Source organism: Pan troglodytes, chromosome 4 (assembly GCF_028858775.2).
Source record: "Pan troglodytes isolate AG18354 chromosome 4, NHGRI_mPanTro3-v2.0_pri, whole genome shotgun sequence".
NCBI classification, from domain to species: domain Eukaryota; kingdom Metazoa; phylum Chordata; class Mammalia; order Primates; family Hominidae; genus Pan; species Pan troglodytes.
In genome coordinates this window covers 133,174,823-133,199,647 of record NC_072402.2, presented here as the reverse complement: position 1 = coordinate 133,199,647, position 24,825 = coordinate 133,174,823, and the positions used below count along the sequence as shown (strand labels likewise).

General features: G+C 50.1%; 2 protein-coding genes and 1 long non-coding RNA gene across 3 annotated transcripts; 2 read left to right on the top strand and 1 right to left on the bottom strand.

Moving 5' to 3' along the window:
* Positions 1-1,946: 1,946 nt before the first annotated feature.
* On the bottom strand, positions 1,947-24,101 carry LOC107974733 (uncharacterized). Its single transcript, XR_001717698.3, has 2 exons — positions 24,021-24,101; positions 1,947-2,327 (listed from the first exon to the last, which is right to left on the bottom strand). It is a non-coding gene; the product is annotated as an uncharacterized LOC107974733 (long non-coding RNA).
* TIFAB (TIFA inhibitor) lies at positions 8,316-16,454 on the top strand. Its single transcript, XM_527016.7, has 2 exons — positions 8,316-8,458; positions 10,719-16,454. The coding sequence occupies exon 2, from the start codon at positions 10,729-10,731 to the stop codon at positions 11,212-11,214; it is 486 nt and encodes a 161-aa protein (XP_527016.5). The 5' UTR covers positions 8,316-8,458; positions 10,719-10,728; the 3' UTR covers positions 11,215-16,454.
* Positions 13,560-14,304, top strand: DCANP1 (dendritic cell associated nuclear protein 1). The gene is given in 2 exon segments (XM_003954491.3): positions 13,560-14,027; positions 14,029-14,304. Coding segments are annotated over 2 exon segments (744 nt in total).
* Positions 24,102-24,825: the final 724 nt, after the last annotated feature.

Genomic DNA, 24,825 nt, shown 5'->3' with positions numbered 1-24,825 from the left:
TTCAATATCTATTTCCCCTTCTCCTATAATAATAGAACCCTCCTTTTGTCATTGATCACACAGCTCCCAGGCACCCTGACAGCTAGGACTAGCCATTCCCTGAGACCAGCCAACAGGATGCAAGCAGAAGTGATTGGGCAATTTCCAGGACGCATCTTCCGAAGGAAAGGATGTGCTCCACGCTTGCCCCCTGCCCGTTCCCCCTGTTTGGATGTGGGTATGGTGGGGGTGAGCCATGTGAGGCCACATGGGCAAGGGCAATGCTCTAGGGTCGGCAGCGTGGCAAGGGGGAAGGAGGCTGGGTTGCCGACACTGTGGAGCAGCCATCGGGGCCCTGGGCTGCTCACACCTGGCCTATTAGGTGACTCTTGTTCAAGCCACTGCTTGAGATCCAAGTTTTCAAAATAACAGAGAGAGGGAGAAAGAGAGAGAATATGTAGAGAGAAAAATTTAGTAAAATGAAATAATGTAATGAATCTGGAAAAGACAAAATAGTAGATTGCCACTTTGTCTCTCTTCATCCAGGTGCAGTCAGTCAATCAATACAGATCACAGTGAGGGATAGTTAGGTTAATGCAAATGTAATTCCGGTTTTTGCCATCGAAAATAATGGTGAAACCACAATTACATTTGCACCAACCTACTATTGACCCACTTATGCCTAGTGTTCCATTATTGGAACGCTAAGCATGTGGGAGTTATCTATATCCTACTGCTCAAGGTCATTACCAAGGTCTGATTGCAAAAATTGAAAAAATTGCAACCTCAGGCATAAATGGGTTAAGCTCTCACTCTAGCAGGCTCCATGTTCTGTGCTTTAGAAACACAATCTCATTTAATCTTTACTCTGTCGACATTTTACAGAGAAAAACTGTGGCTCCATGAGGTTAAATGACTTGCCTAATTCCCTTGGCTCATGAGAGGTGGTGCTGGGATTGGAACTCAGTCTCCCTGACCCCAGAGCCCATGATCTTGGCCACTGAGCCACACTGCCTCCCGAAGAACCCAGGTTTCAGGTTCTCTGGATGTGACAAGTCCCAAGCTTACAGCTGGACACTTGACCTCCTTACTTTGATGGCCTCCTGTGTCCTGGGGGCAGTGACTGCATATTTTTTATGAGGGGCTGTGGCTGTGCCCTAAGATGTAGGACACTCAGCAGGACAGCAGAGACAGGAAAACAAACTAGGTGATGAAGGTCAACATGCCACATCATCCGGCCTCTAGGGCTTTGGAAGAGTCGGGGAGAGACTGGAGGGAGGACCCAAGAGGGCTCGGGGCTAATACAGCAGAAACCTCAAGTGCCTCTGCAACAGCCTGGGAAGAAGCAGCCTGATCCAACTCCCTGTAGTCCTCTGGGGTCGCCGGCTCTCCCACATTTCTGCTCCTTTGCTCGAGCAGGTCCCCCTCTTGGAATGTCCTCTTCTCCTTATCAACTTAGCCACTCCTACCGGTTCTTCAAGACTCAGCATTGGTATCAGCTCCTCAAGGAAGCCCTTCTCCACCCCGAGGCATGCCTTGGCAGCTCACCAGGACTCCTCCCATGGCACTTGCCCTACTGGTGCAGAGCCACCCAGGGTTGGGTGCAGAGGAAGCCAGGGTCTCTCTGGGCCTAGCCTCCTCCTTGGGAAGAGATCCAGGAGCCCCATGGGAAACACAAATAAACACACAGGAATTTGGCTTTAGAGGCATGTGGGGCAGAGTCTTGAAGCTGAAATCTGGCAAGCATCGGGCTCCTGCCTCGCTGCTGTTCTGTTCGTGGTCAGCTATTAGTCCCATGGGTTCAGAGCACATGTACACATAAGGATGGTCCAGGAGCCCCAAAGCCTAGGGAGCCTGCCACCAAAGCCGCCACTCCCTGGAAGGTCCCAGCATCTCAATTCTCTACCCCAGACCCCAGGTTGCGTGGGGTCTGTCATCCACTCCAAAGTGAGGTTTCTGTCATTCACTGGATTTTAAATTCCAATTTTTATTTAATTGGTATAGGGGAATTAAAAGCAGACAATTCAGTTTTGCAAAACAAATTCACAGAAATTGCTGGAGGAATTTTCCTTTGTTTTGGCAAAATCAAGCCAGGTCACGCTACCCATGGTGATGGCAGCTTCCTGGGGTGCATTGGAGGCTCACAGCTGTGAAGCTGGGTTGGGCTATTTTTCTTGGCACCAGAATCCCCCTTGATTTTAGGGTTCTTCTGAGGAAGCCTCCAGCTCATGATGACTATTCCAGATTCAGGAGATGGCTTGAAGGTGTTAGAAGCAGTGTGAGATGGTTGACACTCAGCATGGGCAGCACAGGCCCCTCAAGCTCCCACACAGTGGAGTTCAGTGTTCCTGTGGGTATTAGCCAGCATTGTAATGAATCGGCTTTCTGGAAAGAGTTTTAAATGAGGAGCCAATACAAAAGTCCAGAAATGCTGTGGACCCTCTGGGTTTTGTGCACCTACCGTATTGGGAACGCAGAACTTTGCTGTGGGCTTTGAGTCTGTGACCCAAACTCATTAGAAACAATGTTTGGTGGTGATGGTCTGGCCACAGCTTTATGTAGAAGCCCATGGTGGGGGAAAAAGAAACATAATAATCACATAACCCTTGCCCCCAAAATTTGTGACACCAGGAATACTTGGGAAAGTTCAGTGAGTGAGTGGCACAGAATCCAGTTCATTGGCAGGAAATGGCAGAATCCAAGCCTGGCAGGGAGCTCATGGCATAGAAGATTCATCGATCCTCTCATTAACACTTCCCTGAGATTTATACTGTTACAAACAATCCACACTGCTGAGTGGCTGCTTCCCCTGCCTCTGCTCCGACTCCTACTCTTAGCTCCATGCTCATTATGAGTGGGAGGGGCATTGGGTGTGGATTCACCTGGGGTCCATTCAGGGCATTTTGAGTCAGAGAAAGGAGGACCCCTCTCCCTCCTCCAGCGCAGCCTCCTGCCATGGCTTCCCCAACCTTTCAAACTATCCTCCCTCTTGGGCCCCAAGAGAGGATCAGTGGGTTTAGGGATGCTGCCACCTGGTGGCCACAGGCTATCGGGACTCAGCGGCCAGCCACGTTAGCTTGCTAGGGCTGGAACCAGGTACTCTCCGCTGAGTGTCACTGGTGGCCAGCGGGCTGGAGCACACATTTTGAGAAGGCCAGGCAGCTGGACTCCAGAGACACCCTACCTTTGAGGCCTGAAAGCTTCATGGTTAAACCCAAGAGTCTCAGAGACTGTGTTCAAATCCTGTCTCCGAAACTTCCCGGAAGGATGACCTTGAGCAAATCAACTACCTGCTCTGAGCCCCAGCTTCCTTATTTGTGAGATGGAGAGCTTTCCTGGACGTCAAGGATACAGGTCCCAGCAATTACTTGGAGACTTCCTTTTACTTTATTATAATATAAAATGGAATTTATAGGAAACTCATGCACATTAGGAATTCAACTCTAAAGCCATGCTTATTTTAAGCAAAAACTGGAGCTGTCTGAAAACTTAGGTTTTGTATGTGCGGTTGTTAAGTCTCCTCTGACAGCCCGTATCCCCAGGGTGCATTTTTGCTCTACCGTCAAGGGTTCTACTAAGAGCAGTTCTCACTTATCAATTCTCACCTCGTGCTTGGCACTTTCCACATATCTCATTGAGTCTTCACAACAACAGCAATTTGTCCCCATTTTACAGAGCAGAAAACTGGTGCAGAAAGGCTGCACAACTTGCTTGAGTTGTTACACGTAGGAGCCAAGCCTCAGACCTGAGTCCTTCTGGCTGCAGAAGCCTCACTGGTCTGATGTTGGAGAAAGCCCTGGAGGTGGGAGTTTCAGGGGTTGCCTGGGGAGGCAATTGTTCTGTCCCTGAGCCCTCCCTAAGCACATGATGGGGGACATTTGCTGACTGATGTAATATGCCCCAGGATCCCAACACCAGATGCCCAACACCCAACCAGAGGCTGTCCTAGCCAAGGGAGCCAGGCTGAGTGAAACCGGCACTTCCCCAGCTCTTACGCTTCGGGCTCTTACTCTCCCTTCGTGAGACTTCCAGCTCCCATCTGCCTCCGGAAAGCCAACAACCAGCACTGTGTATGCATACTCCTACCCACAAACCTGGGGCATTCCTCCTGGCTTCTGAAAGATGCAGACTGGGCAGGACTTCTCCTTGCCAGGGAATTCCCTGGTTGTTTCAGTTCTCTTTCTTGTTGGAAACTGCTGTGACCCAAGTTATGAAGGACACAGGCACCATGAACACATGTCCTCTGGCCAGTCACCCTCCCACGCCAGGGCTGTGAGCACGGACATAGCCCTCCCCTCATGACTCACGATTACAACAGAAGGCAGTGGGAGGAAAATAGGCCCAGGGAAGAGATAGGACTTGCCTGAGGTCACATATCTAGAGATGACAAAGCTCCCTACCAGGCTTCTGCCCACTACCTTACTCTGCTGGTGGGCAGAAATAACTGGGGATCACTGAGGTCTTACCCAGACTGGAGCCCTGAAGATGAGGCCCTTGCCCAGGGTTTAGGGACGCTCAGCAGGCCAGGTGGTCTTTGGACCAGGGAGACTGATGAGAGGAAAGGCCCTGGAGCATGGCCAGCCACCTTCGCACAGTAGGCTCAGCCCCATCTATGTGCCTTTGCAGCCCTTGAAGTGCCTTGATGTAGCCATTTGGGTTTTCGGTCATTCATCTGTCTATCACTGCCCTGAGTAGGGGTGCGGTGCCGGCAAGAGGCCTGGGATCAAGTCTAGCTGCCTAGCCTACACATGGCTTCTCTCCCACCTTGGAGTGGCCATTCGAGTTTTTGATCATTCTAGCTACCTTGCCTGCACTTGGCTTCTCTCCTGCACAGAGCAAGCAGCAGGTCTGGCATGCTCTTAGAACTACTCCTTTAGGTTACTACTGCCTTCCATAGGTTTCTAGAGAAGGAGTCATAGCAAGTCCCCAAGAATTGTCAGGAGAGGATTTTCTCAGTGATCTGAGCTTTGCTCCCCACCCTTCCCCAGTACCAGGAAGAGCCAGGGTACAGGAGATGGGGGAAGGATACAAGAAAAGGCAATTGGAGAGATGCAAAGACCATGATGGGGACTTCACTGAGCTTCAGTCACCTGTCTTGCTTGGTCTGCCACCAAAGATCTTGTGGTTCTGGGGGCTAGCCCTGCCCCCTCACTGCCCTCCCCCCAGATCCCCCACCTCTCTGCTTGGCTTGCTATCGAGGGACCAGGAGCCACACTTGTTTCCAGACCCATATGACTGGCCCCAAGTATGACCCAGAGGGAGTATGTGGCACAGCTATCAAGCTATCTGGACCATGGAGGTGTATTGTGGCTAGGCCTGGGGACTGGAAGTCAGCTCACCTAAGTCCTCACCCAGCTGTGCTGCAGATTTGCTGTGTAACCTTGGCTGGTCACTTCCCTTCGCTGAGCTTCCAGGTCAGTTATTTGAGCATCTGGCCCTGAGGATCTCAGGGTGGTCAGAAAAGGCCCAAGAGTGACCAGTGAGGCCTCCAGAGTAGCAGCCCACCGCCCGGAGAAGAGCAGACTCAGAGACCCTTAGAGGAAACAGCCTCCAAGGCCACCATGCTGAAGGGTCCCAAGTGCCTCAGCCTAGAAGAAGGCAGGAGGTGAGCTACTGGAATGGGTCAGTATCTGCCCAGGAAGAGCCAGTGCTGGAGCCCTTCTTCTCCCCTTCAATTTTACCCAACCCAGGTGCAGGCCTGGTCTGGGGCTGTCCTCATCCTCCCTACTTGGATGTCCTCCCTGTTCCACTGTGCCTTTCCAAGGCTTCTCAGCCTTCATTGTCATTGCTAATGTATTACTCCACTTCCCATCTATTAGCTTGTCACTAAGACATTATTATTCTTTTACTGATTATCCTAGAGATTATATCATGCACCTTTGACTTATTAGTGTCTACCTTAAATTGTAGTTTTATTGCATCCTGGACAGTGCAAGGACCTTGGGACACTATAATTACATTTTTACCCCTCCCACTTTTGATGTTATTGTTGTCATATAATTTAATTATACATATATTCTAAATACATTTTAAAATGTCATCATCCTATTAGCAAGCTAACACAGGAACAGAAAACCAAACACTACATGTTCTCACTTATAAGTGGGAGCTAAATGATGAGAACTCATGAACACAAAGAAGGAAACGACAGACACTGGGGTCTTCTTGAGGGTGGAGGGTGGGAGGAGGGAGAGGAGCAGAAAAGATTACTATTGGGTACGGGGCTTAATACCTGGGTGATGAAATAATCTGTAAAACAAACCCCCATGACATAAGTTTACATATGTAACAAACCTTCACATGTACCCCTGAAACTAAAATAAGTTTCAAAAATAAAATGTCATTATTATTGTTTTTCATATGGTTAATATTCACTTTGATTTATATGAATATATCCATTTCCATTGCTCTTCATTTTCTTCTACATTTCTATGCTTTCATTTGGGATTACTTTTCTTCTGCCTGAAGAACACTAGAATTTACTTTAGAGTAGGTGTACTGTTGACAAATTCTTCAGTTTTTGTGTGAAAATGACTTTATGTCATCTTTATTTTTGAAGGATTCTTTATCTGGGCATGGAATTCTAGGTTGGCGGTTACTTTAGAGCAAAATATCTTCAACAAACCAGGAATAAATGAAAACATCCTCAATTTGAAAAAGAACATTTGCAAAAATCCTGCAGTTAACATCATACTTACTGATAAGAAACCAGAAATTTTCCCACTAAGATCAGGAGCAAGACAAGGACATTTCCTCTCACTATTCTTTTTCAACATCGTTTAACCAAAAAGTTTTAACCAATGAAGTAAGATTAAAAAGGAAAAAAAAGTATACATATTGGGAAGGAAGAAAAAAACTGTCTTTATTTGCAGATGACGTAATTGTCCACGTAGAAAATCCAAAGGAATTGACAAAAAAGCTCCTGGAACTAGTAAGTGATTAAAGGACGATTGCAGGATACAAGATTAATACATAAAATCAATTACTTTCCTATATGCCAGCAATGAACAAGTGGAATTTGAAATAAAAAACACAATGCCATTTCCATTAATATTCAAAAAAGAAATATTTCTGTATAAATCTAACAAAACATGTACAAGATCTATATGAGGAAACCCATGAAACTATGATGAAGGAAATCAAGGAACTGAACAAATAGAGAGATATCCCATGTTCATGAATAGGAAGATTCAATACTGTCAGGATGTCAGTTCTTCCCTCCTTTATTGATAGATTTGATGAAGTCTCATCAAAATCCCAGCGAGTTATTTTGTGGCTATTAACAAACTGATTCTAACATTTATATAGACAGACAACTCAAAAGAGCCAAGACAAAATTGAAAGAGAAGAACAGAATTGAAGGACTGGCAGTACCCAACTTTAAGACTTACTACAGAGCTGCAGCAATCAAGACAGTAAGGTATTGGTGAAAAAATAGACAAATAGATCAATGATACAAAGTAGAGAGCCCAGAACTAAACCCACATGAATACAGTCAACCAATCTTTGACAAAGGAGTAAAGAGAAAACACTGAAGGAAAAAAAAATGGTCATTTCGGAAAATGGTGCTGAGACAACTGCACATCTATAAGCCAAAAAAAAAAAAAAATCTAGACACAAACCTTACACATGTCATAAAAATTAAAATGTACGTATAGAACTATAAAACTCCTAGGAGATAACGCAGGTGACTTGAACACACTGGTGGACTACGAAATGCTGGGCTACGTGAAGGGTTAGTACCTTCACATTCCAGGGCAGCCAGAGCCCGCAGTGCTGGACAAGCGACCATCTTCACCCCTTCCAAACTGCATGCAAATAGGCAGAGCTCGGGCGATGGGGAGTGGGCATGAGAGACCACCTTCTCACTGTTCTGCAGGAGAGACCATGTTCTATGAGTGGCCATTTACTGCCCTCTCCATCCTCCCCGTCCCCAGGCCCTGCCCTCTCCTGAGACCCTCAGGGAAGTGCCATGTTGCCTACAGTTTCCTTGGCCAACCTCTATCCAGCCAGAACGCTCTCCTCATTCTCCCACACTCAGGGGACTCTCCTGTCCCATAGCCCTCTGTCCCAAAAAGCTCTTTTTTTCTAACATGCCTGGGCTGCTTTGACCCCATCCTACTGGCAGGTGGAGAGGAACTTTGCAGATACCCTGGGTGCAGGTCCTAAGGTCCCTGGGGGTGGGGTAGGAGAGGCTGGCAGAACTGAAACCCAGGAAGGCACGCCATCTGTCTCAGAAGGGGCCCCACGCTGGGGTTTCTCAAACTCTCAGCAGTGGAATTGCACTTCTGCAATGAAAAATTACACTTCTATTTTCTTTCCTAAAGGGAAAAAGGAAGAATGCAACAAAACTGAAGTATGTTCTGCCACGTTCCTGAACTGCAGCCATAAGAGCCCTCCCAGCCCTACCCAAACCAGCCTACTCCCTCTCAAGAGCTCACAGCTGCAGGACTAGAGCCAGATGTGCCCTGGCAATAAGGTAAGTAGAAGCCAGAGGGGCTTGAACCCATGGGGAGAAGGGAGGGCCTGGTGGGGCTGGGAGGAGGGCTCCCCTGAGACACACATTCTGGAGTGTCTTCCTCCTGCCCCATCCCAAAGGCTGGATTTGTAGGGCTGGGTTTCTGTTTCCCCAGAACACCTGGGATCCAAAAGACACAGGACAGCCTGTCGTGGACGGGCTCCTCTTTGGTGGGAGATTTCTGTTAGCTCTGGATGGAGCAGAGAGTAAGGCCACACAGCAACAGTGAATCTTTCTTCCTGAGGGATTCTTTCAGGGTCTCTGTGCCGTGATATTAGTTTCTGGGATTGAACTCTTGAGTTTCTAGCCAGGCCTGACAGCATGGGTTGCCCAGCCCACCTGTCCTGGGCTCAGCCTGTAACGCATACCTCAAGAAAAGGCTTTCTGGCTGGGCGTGGTGGCTTACGCCTGTAATCCCAGCACTTTGGAAGGCCGAGGTGGGCAGATCACCTAAGGTCAGGAGTTCGAGACCAGCCTGGCCAACATGGCGAAACCCCGTCTCTACTGAAAATACAAAAATTAGCTGGGCATGGTGGTGGGCACCTGTAATCCCAGCTACTGGGGAGGCTGAGGCAGGAGAATCCCTTGAACCTGGAAGACAGAGGCTACCATGAGCCAAGATCATGCCGCTATACTCCAGCCTGGGTGACAGTGCGAGACTCCAACTCAAAAAAAAAAGAAAAAAGAAAAAAAAGAAAGGCTTTCTGCAGACTATGGCCAGATGGGGTGTGGGTAGAGGCATATGTGTGTCTGTGCCTTAGGGGAAAGGGGGTGCCCTCAGGCCTCTGATAGTGAAAGGGTGCCCTCACTATCAGACTAAAAGGTCCCAGCCATTAACCTACTGCATCTAAAAGGCAGGAGGGGCAGCAGGTTCAAGACCTGGAGGGACATTGAATTCAAGCCACCTGCAACAGGCTCACTGTCCCACAGCCTTTGAGATATGATCCCATTTGTGGTCTCTCTGGGTGATTTCACCATGTGTGTGTGTGGGCTTCTCATTTAGCCACTTGGCAAATGTGCCCCTGGACATTTATGGTGGCCAGGCCCTATTTGTATGGGGCAGTGGGACATGGGGCAGCAAGAACCACAGCCCAGACCATACCCAGCCCTTGGGAGGCCTCAGGGGCAGGAAGAGAGGAGCTCAGGGAAGACAGGACAAGGGCCCACAGAACTTGGGCATGAAATGCAAAGATGGAATGAATGGAGAGTAAGGTTGGCCAGGTGTCCTGGGGGATTCTCCCTGTTGTGGGAGTCAGAAGGCAGTGAAAGGTCACCTTCCCCAGGGAAGGGAGCTTCACAGGAGAGGTAACACTTGAACAGGGCCTTGAACCGTAGGCAGTATTTGGACACAGAGTTTGGGATGGAAGATGCATTCTTAGGAGAGAAATAATGTGAGCAAAAGCCTGGTACCCAGAGAATGTATAATTAGTTATTCAAATCCACTCAACCCTTGGTTCCTGTTGAAGATGATGGCAGGTCCTGGGCCACAGGGCGCTGGTGGACATAGCAGAGTTTGTGTTCCTCAAACCCATGCAGGAGCAAAGCTGGCCATTGTGAGTGGCCTTCCAGCAAGTGCCCATAGTAACCCCTCAGAATGTGCTAGCTGTTTACTCTTCACCAGGGTTTCTAGGCAGCCTTTCTGGTGGCCAGGACTAGGCTAAGCATCCTCCTTCTGTGTCCTTCCACACATCCTGATGCTAGAAACACCTCTCTCCTCCACCAGTGGGTGCTCCCAAGAGTCAGGGCTCGGTTCGTTGTTGAATCTGCTTCTCCCCAGCAGCTGGTTCCCTGCTTGGCTCAAAGGAGAACTCAGCAAGGGTTTGTTGTGTGACTGTCAGATACAAGGAAGATGTAGCCAGTCTGTCTACCCTTTCCTTTCCAAGAAGCAGGGCCAAATTGTCTCCAAATAACCAAAAGATTACCAAATCCCCACCCTGCAAGCCAGCATGCCTTATCCCTTGCATAGACAAGGACAGATATATCTATACTACAGAAATCCAAAAGTCAGAGAGAGTGGGTGGCATGTTCTATTCAGAGTATGGGAGAGACTAAGCTCATGACCTTCCACACCAATTCCAGCCTTGGCTCCATCCTGGCTTGGGCAGAGTGATTGTATGAACAGGCACAGGGCCCCTGAGGTGGGCAAGTGTGTCTGGGCTCAGGGAGCCACAGACGTCTCTGACTGAAGCTGAGCCTGTGTGTCCATGTTCCATCTTCCCAGGACTTCTTCCATGGAGAAGCCCCTCACCGTCCTGCGAGTCAGCCTGTACCATCCCACGCTGGGCCCATCTGCCTTTGCCAATGTCCCACCACGGCTGCAGCATGATACCAGCCCTCTGCTTCTCGGACGGGGGCAGGACGCCCACCTCCAGCTGCAGCTCCCTCACCTCTCCCGCCGTCACCTGTCCCTGGAGCCCTACCTGGAGAAAGGCAGTGCCCTGCTGGCCTTCTGCCTCAAGGCCCTGAGCCGCAAGGGCTGTGTGTGGGTCAATGGGCTGACGCTGAGGTACCTGGAGCAGGTCCCCCTGAGCACCGTCAACAGGGTCTCCTTCTCAGGCATCCAGATGCTGGTTCGCGTAGAAGAAGGCACATCCCTGGAGGCTTTTGTCTGCTATTTCCATGTCAGCCCTTCACCCCTGATTTACAGACCTGAGGCTGAGGAAACTGACGAATGGGAAGGCATCTCCCAGGAGCAGCCTCCCCCTGGTTCAGGGTAGCAGATCCAGGTTGCCTGGGGTTTCTCCACGGCCCTTCCCAGACTTGGGACAGCCCTCTCCAGCCAAGACCTGGAGGAGGAACAGAAATACAGCTCCAGAGGGAACCCCCAGACAGTGCACTCTGCTAGCCCTGCCACTAGAGCAAGCCTTTGCTAGATGAAACAGGATTTGAAATACTTGAGCTGTATCATGCAAGGTTGACAAGCAAAACCCACTGGCTGCCTTACTCATAATGAACCAATTCTGCAAACACCGAACAAATAGCCCAGGGTGGAGAAGCACCCTCTGTGGCCAGAGCTATGCAATGTAATGGGAACATCATATACTTTTAGAGGCCCTGAGGGGTTCTGGGGAGCCTCTCTCAGCATTTCCACACATTTCTCCCTCTTGTCTGACTAGCAGTTACTTTATGTGGTTCATTTTGTGTGCTGCTTAAGAGCAGGAGTTTGAGGTTGCACCAGGAATGCGTGGACACATGTAACAATTACATTTGTGGTAGCTTGGGGTTACCTTCAGCTTTCAAATACCCACAGGCACGCGGGGCTTAGGGAAGCCTGAGTGTAATAAACTGCAAGTATTTCATTAAGCTGGCACACCCAATAGGATTCCCTGATCCCCAGATGGGCCACATGCACGCCACGCTGTCATGCAGACGTGGGGGTGGGAAATATAGACGAGGTGTAAGAGGAAATTGGAAAGGTGGGACTCACATTTCTGGAAAGGATGCAGGCAGGGCTCAGGGTTTCCTGAGGATGGGAGCTGGGAGCTGGGCCTGCCTGGAAATTCATTGTCCCCATTATCATCCTCATCCTCACACTCCGCATTCTCTGTCCCTTCTGGATCAAGGCCTTGGTTGACTTGAGGGCAAGGTCTTTAGGGAATGAGGGGATGGGGTGGGGGTTTGTGTAAGAACTCAGCCCAGCAGTTATTTCGCTCAGGGTGAGTCACACACCAATGGGGGTGGGGGAATTCCTTCCAAATAAGGGACTCGTTAGGAGCCAGGTACGCCAAGGGCGGGAGGATTTTCTCGGTGAACAAGGGGAGCAGCTATTTGCCACGCCATGCTGAGAAGGGGAGAGTGTGGTTTAGAAACAACGTTCACTAGTGTGATGCAGGGAGGGATCTACATGGTCACCATGATCCCAGACCCCACTCTCCAGGGAATCTGAGGCACCAAGGGCACAGCCCTGTTCCCCTGGCTGACTCAAATCTCTGGGTCTGTAGCTGTCAACAATTTCTGTTTTCTGCCCAAAAGGATGATCGTTTTGCACCCAGGGCAAGCTACAAGGAGGTCCAACTTCACTCACAGGCCCTGAGCATCTTCTCCATCAGGAAAACAGAGGTGGGCAAGACCCAGGCTTGCCCTGGTGTGGGAAGCTTCCTCTCCAATAGGGATGAAGCAAAAACACTCAGATCACAGCCACAAGGCAGGGAGAGCAGGGCTGCTAGGAAGGGGCTGTCTGATGCTGTGAATGACCCCTTGGGACCCCCAAAGCAGTTCCTCATTCATTCAGCAAACCTTCACCAAGCACCCACCTTGTGCCAGATCTGTGCAAAGCCACGGAACTGAACCAGAAGTGAATAAGGCAAACTCCCTCAGGGAGTTTACCTTGCACTCAGGAAAGTCAAGCATTCAGGAGTGCATTACTTATTTGATCACTACTATGATTAGTGCTATAGTCATTGTATTTTTCTCTCTCCTCCAGCTGGGCTCACATTCTCTTGTTAAGTGGCCTTGCCTGTTGAGTGCCTACCATGTGCTTAGCACTCTGCTAGGTGCTGTGTGTATTAACTGCACTTTACAGATAAGGAAACTGAGACTTGGAAAGGTTACATATCTTGCCCAACATCACACCATCAGTAGCTATGTGATTTGGGCAAGTGATTTAGTCTGCTCTTGCCTCTATTTCTCCCTCTGGAAAATGGGTAAGATAATAGTACTACCTGCTAGAGTTATGAGGGTCTTAGAAGGTGACACCTGTAAAGCATTCAGTCAGTGCCCAGCACACACTTAATAAGGGTTAGCTACTATCATGAGACCTGAGAGAGGAGGGCTCACCATCCACACGGAGCTAAGGAAGACTCACACCCCAGTAAGCTGGCTCCAGAACCCAAGGGCTTACCTGTGCTCTGTGATTCCCCAACTAGGGATTTAGTTGTAGCCACGGACCTGGTAGGCAACAGGGAGGGGATTTTAATCTGCTCCTTGCATCAGAAGGTCCAATAGGCAGGGTTAGTATAATGGGAGATGCCCTGGTAGGGCTGGCAAGGAGAAGAAGCCACATGTATTTTGGTCTGATGAAAAGCAGCAGTGATCTGTCACTGACCAAAATGGTCCCCCAACTATGCATTACGGAGCAGCAACCCACATACAGAACTCGAGAAGCCACGGCCTGGAGACTGTACCTGGACACCAAAGACTGGAGAGAGGAGCTGGTGGGGAAACCCCAGAGTCCCCAGGGTGCCACTCCCCAGCTCCACCAGAGAACATTGGGAATGAGCTGCTGGCCCTGAGTGCCCCTCTCCAGGGCCTCAGTGAGGGTCTCTCCCCTCCAGGGAGGAACAAACCCTTGCCAGCTGGGGTCCTGCGAGAGGGGGCAGTTCAATTCCTCCACAGGGGACTCTGCAACTCCGATCTTTCGAGTGAAGCATCTGCGAGGCCCTCAGGGACCCAGGATGAACTGCATAGCAGCTGAAGGAAGACAGGCCAGACCAGGCGGGAGGGAGCCAGGAAACATCTGGTTTGTAGTTTCAGACTCTACCCGTTCACAGTTCACACAGTCTCCCCGGGAAACTCACACCTTGCCCTTAAACTTGTACCAAGTTTTTAAGGCAGTTAAGCTCTGCCCATCCGAGACTTCATTTTTCTTGACTAGAAGAAAATCACTGAAATCATCAGATCCATGGCACCCACCTTCACTTTCTCCTAACAGCTGGAACCGTCAGGCTGGCTTCAGGGCCTGGTCTTCGCACTTGATATCACTATCCCTCACCTGCTCAGACAGCCAGAGCAGGCGGGTGAGTTCCTCCCAACAACCTCCACTGCATTCTCTCAGCTCCCACCACAGGGCAGCCCACGTGCCTGAGTGAACATGTGTGCGTGTGCACACACGCAAGTATGCACAGACACACACTAAACACGAACATACAGTGCACATGAACGCTGCTCCCAGCTAGGGCCCTCTGGTCAGACTGCTGCCTGGGTTAGAATTCTTGTCCCCACCCCCACTTACTATAGTTCTGTGATCCTGGACAAGTAACTGAATCTCTCTGTGCCACAGTTTCTTCTTGTAGAAAATGGGAAAGATCACAGTACTTACCTCCTTAGAGTCATCGTGAAGGTCAGTTTGAGGCATCACAAATTTAAGGCACCCAGACATAAGGGTCAACAGGGTTAGCTATCACTGTCCAGTTTGGTGGGAGGAGCTGAATGCATGTAGGCACATGGACCCAGTCTACACTCAGGCACAAAAGGAGCTACATTGGTTACATTCAGGCATACCCCAGAGCACTACAATTCTGAGACATTGTCTGGAAATCTAGAAATCATCTCCTTGCCCTTTAAGGTATTTTAACCCTCACATTCCTCTGCTTTTCCAAGAATGTGAATCTTGCCAAGCTGTCCGTGAGAGACACGGGCTCCCCTCGAGGGAGACTTGCAAATGCTCCATAAACAGCCACAGTGTGGGGCTCTGCCATGAGGAAGTCACAGCAGACACGCTAGACAGCAGCATAGTCCTGGATGCAACCTGGAGGAAGGGAGGCCCATGGTGGCGCACTCACTCCGTGCCTGTCTGCCCGGTGAGAACTCAAGTTCCTTGCAGACAACGGCCATGGGTTGTTGGCTCTTGTGTTCCCGGTGGCCTTCGCAGAGCTGAACAGAGGACAGATGCACAGACAGCGGGGGTTCTGGTGGTCAAGGCAGTAGTCCCCTTGGATACTAAAGTCTCAGCCAGGCCCCTCAGGCCCGGCATGGGCAGTGCGAGGCCCATAGTGGTGGGAAGCCAGTTGGCCAGCTGGGGTGAGAAGGCCGCGAAGCCATGGGCAGACAGGAAGTGGAGGTGAATGTCTCTGCCTCCTGTAGGCCTCAGCAGGGACAGCACAGACCCTCTGGCTGGGGCAGCGCAGACCCTCTAGCTGGGGCAGAACAAGGCTGGTGCTTCCTTCTAGTCCTTGAGACTTTGTAGCTCTAACTCAAGCAGAACCCTGGGGTTTTGGGATTCTGTGTGGTGACTGCTGAGGAAGGTTTATGGATTTGACAGGGTGCATGTCACAGAGAGACAGTTCTCAGTCAGCACTTCCTGTCCCCTGCAGAGGCTCATAGGGGACAGCCCCTGCCAAGGAGACCCTGGAGGGGCTCTGAGGATAGCAATCAGAGGTTGGGCTGGCTGGACTGAGCCCAGGCCTGTTGCCCACCAAGTCTCCATAGGTTCTAGTCTGACCCCTCTCTCCACACCTGGGCTATGCAGGCCAGCCAGTGCAGACCACCCCCGACGCGTCCACTTGCAACACCCGCCTCACTGTGCCAACACTCCATCCACACAGGAAAGGACTGAGAAGGTGATGCTTAACCCAAAGGAGTGAGTTTCATAGGATTGGTGGCTTTAACAGTTTCACAGCAGGACACTGAGGGAATATTTCCCTATCCGTTCAAATGGACGGTCACTACAGAAACGTGTGGAGCAAGACTTTGTCAAGGGGCTGTTTCCAGGTCTCCCAGTGTCTAAATAACAGAGCTGGGATGGGAACTGAGAACCGATTCTTTCCACAACCGCCCACTGAGCAGCAAGGCTGCAGCCAGCAAAGAGGTGCGGAGGCAAGCAAGCTCCATGTGGTGGGGACAGCGCATTGCGACCTCCACCACCCCTGCAGTGGGCTGCCAGCTGGGCCACCTGTCTTCCACTGTATCTACTGTACGAACTTCTCCAGCTCTGCTCTGTTTTCTCTTCCTCAGCATCCACCCCGTGACAGGTAGCGGTGGCTGATGTCGCCACAGTACCATGAGGTTAACAGGTCCTCCCTCCAGCTTCCCTCATGGTGGCAGCCTCACCTGCATTGCAGCAGTTCGCCGGACACCGCACCAGACCCTCAAAACCCATCCAAGACTGTGGGAGGAGTAAACAACCCAGCCCAGTTAAGAGGAGATGCCGAATTTAATGAACCCTATTTGAATTGCAGGGCTGTGATTCCTCTTACCTTTAACGTGAACTCACAGACGGATTAAAGTGAAATAAAACCTACCATTTGAGTTACATTCTCAGCTGATTGGAAACATGCATTGCCTCCCCATGACCGGGCCGTGAGAAGGGAAGTTATTATCTTTCTTTAGAGTTTGTAAACTCTTTATGGCTGAGGCAGCTTTAATCCTGCTGGGGGAAAAAAAGGATCCGGGAATCAATTGCTCCTATTTACCTTTGTTTTCCAATCACATGCTCCAGTGGGAATAAAACATCCTAAGTGAGGGGATGTGGGGAGCCAGGTGATCCCTGACAGAAGAGTTTGATTATTTTCTTCTCTAGGCATGTGAATTGAAGGAACTTTAGAGTTCTATTTGGCAAGGGGGCTCATTTCACAAAAATGTGCACCCCAGTAAGGATATCAGCACTCCTGGGCCATTACTGGTTCCTCTGCCTTTTCTTTCCAGAGGAAATGCCCTCCATTCCCCAACCATGCCCACTTCTTTAAGGGGTGCTTGCAGCAAAGGGCCCAGCTCCAGGCATTTGGCCAGGAAGGAGTCCGAGTACAGGCAGATTTGAATCCAAATCAAATCAGTCCAGGAATGAGGAGAAAACCTGTGGAGACTGGGGCTGTGGAGGAGGCTCTAGGCTCTCTTTCCCCCTCTCCCGTTTCTCTGATCCTCCCTGTGTGTTACCTGACAACACAGTTCACATGCAGCAGGTCCCAAGTAAGGCCGGCAGGAGGGCCCAGGCTCTGAGCCAAGCACTCTAACTGCTGGAAGGGGGCCTGGCTGCAATGTTTGCCTTGCTTTCCTTTAAAGATATGGAGGCAGGGGATAGAGGTGGAAGTTTTCAGAATAAGGCAGAGGCATAGGCCTTCGGAGCGAGAGCACAGCCAGGCAGCCAGACGCGAGGTTTCCATAATTGCTTCTCTGAGGGATCAGGGGCTGTCATGATGTCATTTGCTCAGGGGGCTTGCTACAGATGGGCTGAACATGGACCCTATTAAGTCACCTTGTTTAGGGGGAGGCCTATCATTCAGGATCCAGTCAGAAATACAAAAGCCAGTCTAAGTATGCAAAAAATGTAATTCAGGGAATTGGGTATGGAATCACTGAGAAGCCAAATAGGGAATGTAATTCAGAGATTAGCAGAGATTGCTCCCACTGCTGGCTCCAGGCTGGAGCGCAACTGAGAGGGGGTGTTACTGGAGTCACAGTGGGGAATGTCCAGCCCAGGGCTAGAATACCATGGAGGCCCCCTATGGTAGCTGGGACCTAGAGGGAGAGGAGCCACAGAGGAGAGGCAGCTGCCGCCAGCAGCTGATGAGGTGATTCCACTTGACGGGCTGACAGAGGAATGAATACGTTGGCTTCTCTCCTTCTTTGGCCCCCCAAACCCCATTGGCTGAAGCCAGCCAGAGGCAAGCTGACTGGCCAGCCTGAGAAATGCAGCCTCTAGGGGTCAACTTCCCCACAGTACAGAGCAGGGGATGAAAGAGAGAATCATGGACCTGAGGACAAACAGCCAAATGGCCAGCACAGACACCGTCGCCATGTCAATGCCCCTCAGCCTCGCCTGGGGCCCTGGGGTGGCCACCAAGTAGGGAGAGCAGGAAGGAGAGGCCACACTACAGAGGACTCCACCCTGCAGGGACTCCTGAGGAGCAAACATAGATCCCCACCATCATTGTCACCCCAACCTATGTGACCTTCAGCATCTGTAAGGAGGGAGGGAGGAGGGCAAGTACCACAAAGTGAAGCACAGAGAAGACCCAGGCACAGCCTGGCTGGGCCCACACACAACTCAGCCAGATGCCCTGCTTTGAACACCAGCTCCCGAGATAGGCGGAGGGCAGGGCAGAGACACCTGTCCTCAGGAAACCAACAGGCCCAAATCCCACTGCCTTCCACTTACAGAATCCAGAAACTTCCTTCCTCCCCCAAGCCACTTTTCCCTCACCTATACAATGGGGATACTATGAGTACCTATCTCACCTCTGTGAAGATGAAAAACACAACATGAGTGTGCCAGGTGCAGGGCTGGGCCCATTTCACATGCCAGTTGGCTGGAACCTCCCACTGGCAGGCAGAGCCCTGCGTGTGGCAGAAGCCGTCTTGGACATGTCTGTAGGTGAGCAGCCACCTACACACAGTAGGTCCTCAGTCAGGGCTCTCTTGACAGGAGAGAGAGTTGAGAGGAAGAATTTGGGTGGGGTGAAAGCAGACCACTAGGGTCAAAGCTCTGAGAATAACCTCAGTCAAACCACAATACAGCTCCTGACAAAAAGGGGAAAATATATTTTAAATAAATAAGTGCTCTGAGTGAGAAGAGGAAGGGTCAGTGGTCTTGCTCAGTGAATGGAACCATGGTATCCAGGGGACCCTGAGCCCGGAAGCCCATGGCAAATTCCAGCAGGGCCATGCAGGGCCCCACACCCCATCCCTCTGCTACCTGCCAACAGAGTTTCCTGTTTCCAGATGGGCCTCGTCTCCTTGGTGTGACACGACCACCCAGCCCTTCCCACTCAGAAATACACGCACAAGGTCCAGAGCTCCCAAACTTGGAGAGCTGCCCCGGGAGTATTAGAAGCAGGCAGGCTGGAAGCTTGATGTTAGAGGCTTCCAGATCCAGCGCTGGGCCTCATTACTGGGGAACACATGGTCGTCCCCTGTGGACACTCTTGGAGGCCAAGGCAGGAAGCTAATCCTCGGGGGTCTCTGTCTTTCAGTTTTACGTTCCTCTTCCCCTGGGCCTACAGGGTCTGTGGTTGTAGTGCAGAATTCAAGCCAAAACATCAGAAAGCCTCATGTGGTCTGACTTCTCCTTCCCCTCTCCATTCCCCAACACACACACACACACGCACGCACGCATACACACACACACACCCCTGCATACACATATCCATCCATACATACACACATGCATACACACACACCTGCATGCACACACACACATGTATATACACATGCATACATACACACACACACCTGGCTCTGGGCTCTGTCAAGCACCCCAGGTAAAGTGTTGGTTAGAAAACCACATGATAATTATGAGCTGTGAGTTTTGCTCCACAGTTAAAGAAAGGGAAAATACTTCCACTTGAGATTCTCAGCCCGCTTTACACACCAGAGTGAATATTTTGGCTTAGCTCAGAGGAAAACAGAAGCAGAGAAGCGACCCCACTAGAGGAATGGTAGGGGAGCATGCTGGGAAGGTCAGACTGTTCTGGATAAAGGGATGCATGCCGTAAGAGCTGGCCACAAGTTCCTGAGAAGGCTGGAACAGCTAAGTCTGATGAAGAAAGCACTGGATTGAAAGGAAGACGTTCAGCATGGCTGAGCGATTCTGAGAAAGTCACCAGGAGCTCTGCACACTTCATTTTGCCCATCTCTACAGTCAGAATTGTCCTGACAAATGTTTAGCAGCTCTCTGAGTGGCAGAGGCGCTCTGATTGTAGTGTTTGCTGATGTCCGTGATGTAAATTGTCTTACCACAGTCAACTTCAAGGTATCAAAATGACATCACTGAATGTGGAATTGGAAAGAGACACACAGTAAGCCCACCATCATGTGGCATTCCCACCACACAGATACAATCAGTGTAAATAGCCCCAAGGCCATAGATATAGTAAAATAATTAGGAAGCAGTGAGTTTTGATTTATTTATTCACTTTGTATTTAATATCATTTTGCCATAAGTTCATATAATTGTTAATAACTTAGTTACATTAAAAATTTAACAGTTTAATGAGTCATTAAATATAATTTAATCATTTAACAATCAGCTTTTATCAAACACTGTGAGACAGTTCCAGCGCACCACTGCATGGAAAAAGTTCCAGACCCTTGTGCTCAAGTGCTGGCTGGAAAAACAAGTTAATGTCTTGGAAATAAACTTGGTACCTAAGCAGAAGCCCTGAAAAGGCCAGAGTTACCATTCTAAGAAACACGTACAATATTTTGTTATTTAAAAGTGAATTCATTTATATTTATCATACTAGATATTTAAAATAACTTTGAGGATGTTAAACCATTCCATGGTATAGATAAGGAAACAGGATCAGAGAGGGAAAGGGAGGCCAAGCCCACTCAGCTGGCATTTGATTTACTCTAAACCCCTCTCTTGTCTCCACCCCTCCCTTCGTGGCCTTGGTGAGGGGCAGCCCACACCAGCACACAAGCTCTGACTGCACTCCACTGTCAAAGCTCACCTTAAAGGCATCACCAGACACAGTTCACAACTGGAGTGCCTGTGCCAGGCCTGGACTCGGCCCTCTGGCTTTAAGGGAATATTAAGTAAGAGGTCACACTCACTTCTTTCCTAGGACTTCTGTCACAGAGCTCGGGGGCAGTGACATTCAGAGGGTGCCTTCCTTCCAAGATTGGAGGAAAACACAGCTCTCTGAGATCCACCCATTTCTCTGCCCTCCGGGACACAGGATGTTGGTGTCTCTGCTAAACTGATCAGAAGGCAGCTGAGGGGCTTTAAACTCAATTCTCTGAGCTGTAGCCAAACCCCAAGGCCTCCTGGACACCGAGAGCTGGACAGTGCCTGGCTGACCACCCAGGCTGCATGCAGCGTTACCCAGCAGCCCCTTGGAGATCCCCAGACAGGCCACCACCCTGCCCCGCAACATGGAGCAGCCAGCACTGGATTCCAGGACCTCTGCTTGGGGCTCAGATCCCAGACCCCCAAACTCACATGTGGCTGGAAACCAGCCCCCACAAAGTCCTCCCGTGCAAAATGAGACCTTCTCCCACCTCCCACCTTCCCCCAGCTTGGCTACTTCCCCTCCAGCTTCTGGGTAGGAGATACTCCATTGCCCAGGCCACACGCCCTCAATCCTTTGTCATTTCAAATTTTCTGGCATGTAGGTTTGGTATGCTTGGCTCTTTTAAACATCATGCTTTATGGCCCTTTGCAGTGTAATTTCGTTCCTGTCCTGCCATTCAATTTGAATTAAATATCAAACAGATGTGAGTCTTTTTTTTGCTCTTTTTAAAGAAAAAGTTTAATATTAGAGAGCATGCCCTCCTATAAGATCAGGAAAGCCATTTGGAGAAATAAGCCCCTTCAAATTAAAAAAGAATCACATTGATTAACATTAAGATGCTTTCAAGTGATACATTTCGAAGTGCTAAGGGAAGGTGTTTCCAGCAAGCTATAAAGCAGCCCGTAGAAAGAAGGGGAAGATATACGGCCCAAGGCTGATGGGGAAATTGGAGCTCTGAGAAGGGGCAACCCCACCTGGGAGGAAGCTCTGAGCTTGGAGATGAGGTTCACAGATGATGTTGGGGGAGGCCATCTTCCCTGAAGGCCTTTAGCGGGCCCCTGTGCTCTGCAGCCTGTGTGGTCAGGCCGGGAAGGGAAGCGTGAAGGAGCTCCATTTTGCTCAGAGAGCTGGCCTGGCCTGAGTGCCCATTCCTCTTCCTCACATGCGTGTGCTAGCTTGGCCTGTCTCCCTCAGCCAGCTGTCCCCAGTGATTTTGTATGTCTGGACATGCTGAATTGCTTAATCCACTCATTCCTGCTGCAGTCTCTTGGGTAGTGCGGTCTTTGGCTTTTTGTGGGTCTTGGACGCCTCAGAAAATGATAGCTATGGCTTCTCTTTGCAAATAGGAACACATGCAACTTGCATCCAACCTCAGGAGCCCATGGTTTCCTGGTGTAGATGCTCCCTCTTCCCCCAGCCCAAGAGAGCCAGAGCGTAGAGCATTCCATTACCAGGACACTCAGTGCACAGGGCCAAGGCCTTCCTCGCACAGAGAACGGGAACCTATGTTTACTGAGCACCACGTGCCTAGCACTGTGTAGGGGCTTTTGCATGAGCCAGAGGAGCTGGTCGGTCTCCAAACTGCTCTCCCTTCTTGGCAACATGCATACCTGGAACTCAGTGTTATTGGACCTGCTGCCGTTCATGGCTACAAGCCAGGGCTGCTCCTAGCGCCGCCTCAGGCTAAAGTATTTCCATGTGGTCCTTTGACTCACTGCACCTAAAGGCAGCTCTCCAACGACAGCCGGCTCACTACAAATGGCATTTCCACGTGGCAGGGCAAGGAGCCAGAAGGCATCTGATTCCAGCTGATCTTGAACATTCTGGACCCTGGGACAAGGCTCTGCATACCCAAGGTTTGCCTCTGGGATGACGTGCAAGTGCCCAGAGGCCATGGGGAGCATCAGGCCCCACTGATGAGAAACAGAACCAACACTTCCTAGAATTCCTCAGACAAAAGAGAAGTTGAGTGGAGGGATTTAGAGCAAAGAAAAGCCTAGACTTTGGACTCAGACAGCCAAAGTCTGGATCCCAGCTCTACCACTTACTGGCTCTGTGACCTTAGGCAAGAGCTCAACCTCTCCCAGCCTCAGTTTCTTCTTTCTGTGAAACAGGAGTATCACAGGTCTTACAGGGTGTCTGGGAGGATAAAATGGGGTGCCTGTGAAGGACTCTGCACCGTGCTTGACCGACATTAAGGCCTCAATGTTTGGAAATTATCTTTTTGCCCCCTTCCCTCCAAGGTGACAAGCCTCCTATCTGATGGCGCTTACTGGGGCCTGGGGGACTGGGAAGTGAGTCACAGCAGGCTCAGTCCCTGAAGGAACCATACCGATGGCCACAAGGGGAGCCGCAAGTGCAAAAGGAGTGTGCGTTACTGTCTCATAATTCCTGTTTCAGGGGAGGGAAGAGGGGGGAGGGGAGAGGGGAAGAAAGCGGCAGAAATATCTGCAAGTGGTTTTAGAAGAGGAATTGAAATTCACAAGCCACTGATGCCATTCCAACCGTTATTTTCATCCATGGCAATTCAGTCGCAATGTACCGAGATTCATCCTGAGAGCCTTGGGTGTGGGGGCTGTGGCGGGTGCAGCACAGAAATGGTGAGGCCCAGCCTCTGCCCTCCAGGGACCCAGGACCACATCCAGTTTCCAGAAGGACTCTGAGCTCAACCTGACAAAGGCTGGTCTGGGCAGAAGGGGTTTCTGAGCGGGGCAGGGATGAAGTCATACCTTGAAGGATGGGCCGTCTGCTGAGAGAGAGGGACAGCCCCCGGCTATGCCTTGCTGCCCACTGGGCAGGGGCCCAGGGACAAGGTAGCCAGCTCTCTGAGTTCTCCATTTAGCCCCCTCCACCTCCCAGCTCACATAGCCCCACACGACAGGTATTTATTTGTGTTTCACTAAGAACAAGAGGTCCTTTCTAAAGGGGCTGCTCGCTGCCCAGCCTGGGAACTCGTAACAGCAATGAAAACACATTTCTCTTACTCTGCAGCTAACAGGGTCAGCAGAGTGTCACTCAGAGTCCTGAGGATGTGGGTGAGGCTCCACTCCCAGCCCCTCCTCAGGAGCCCAGGTCTCTCTCCAGGTGACCAGAACCTCGTGTGGTGGCCACACGCATTCTGTTGACTCTGTTTCCATGTTCCCTATGGGGCAAAAGCTCAGCCACAGGCTTTTCTCCAGCGTTTGGGACCACATACATTCTGTCCTGGACTGATGACATGGAGTCTTCTCCTAGTAGGAACTTGATAACTTAGACACATTCATATCTGTCTCTGCTCTTATTTAATTTTCGTGTTTTAATATGCATTTAACTACGTGGATAACTGAAATGTATTTAAATAAACATTTACTTACATGCCCCTCCAATCTTCCTCAGGGTACACACTTTCTCACAGTTGTAATCAGGCTACACAGACTCATTTTCCTCAGTTATTTCTTGGAATTTCATATGGCTCCATCCTTGTCATATTGAGCTTATTGGTTACACATTATTATGTCACAATACACCTTAGTCTATAACTAAGCAATGAGCATTTTAACTGGTTAAAATGTTTTTGCAATGGTTAATGTAATACTTCAAAGTATTCATAAAATACTTTTTCTTTGGAACAATTCCCTTGAGAATGTTCCCAGGGGCTGCATGCTCTGTGGATCCTCCATGTGTCTGATGTTTTGCAGACTATCTCATTAATCCATGTGCTGATCCAGCAGACTTTGTTCCTATGATGCCCATTTTACAGATGGGAAAACCGAGGTGGGTAGGGTTGGAGTGGACATTTGCCCAGAGCCAGCCAGCGTGTCTCCATGAGCCATTTCTTGGAATGCCCCTCCCTCCAGGTATACTCTAAGTGTAACCGGAGCCCCGAGTGCCTTTACCCATGGCAGTGAATAACAATGGTGGGATGCTTCTGTGGCAGTGAAAAGCTGGTATGGGATGAAGAAAGCTGCTTCTTCAGCCTCTGAAACCACTGCTACAGATGGCCATCTTGAGCCAAGCCCAGGACTGCCCTCCCTGACCCCTCCAGAGACCCTTTAAGTAAAGGAGGAGGTGGTTTTTGGATCTCTAAGCCCCTCTGAAGATGTGAAAATGGGGGCAGGTCAGCCACATGAAGCGCCAGCTACAATGTGTAAACACACCTCAGGGCGATGCTAATCTCCA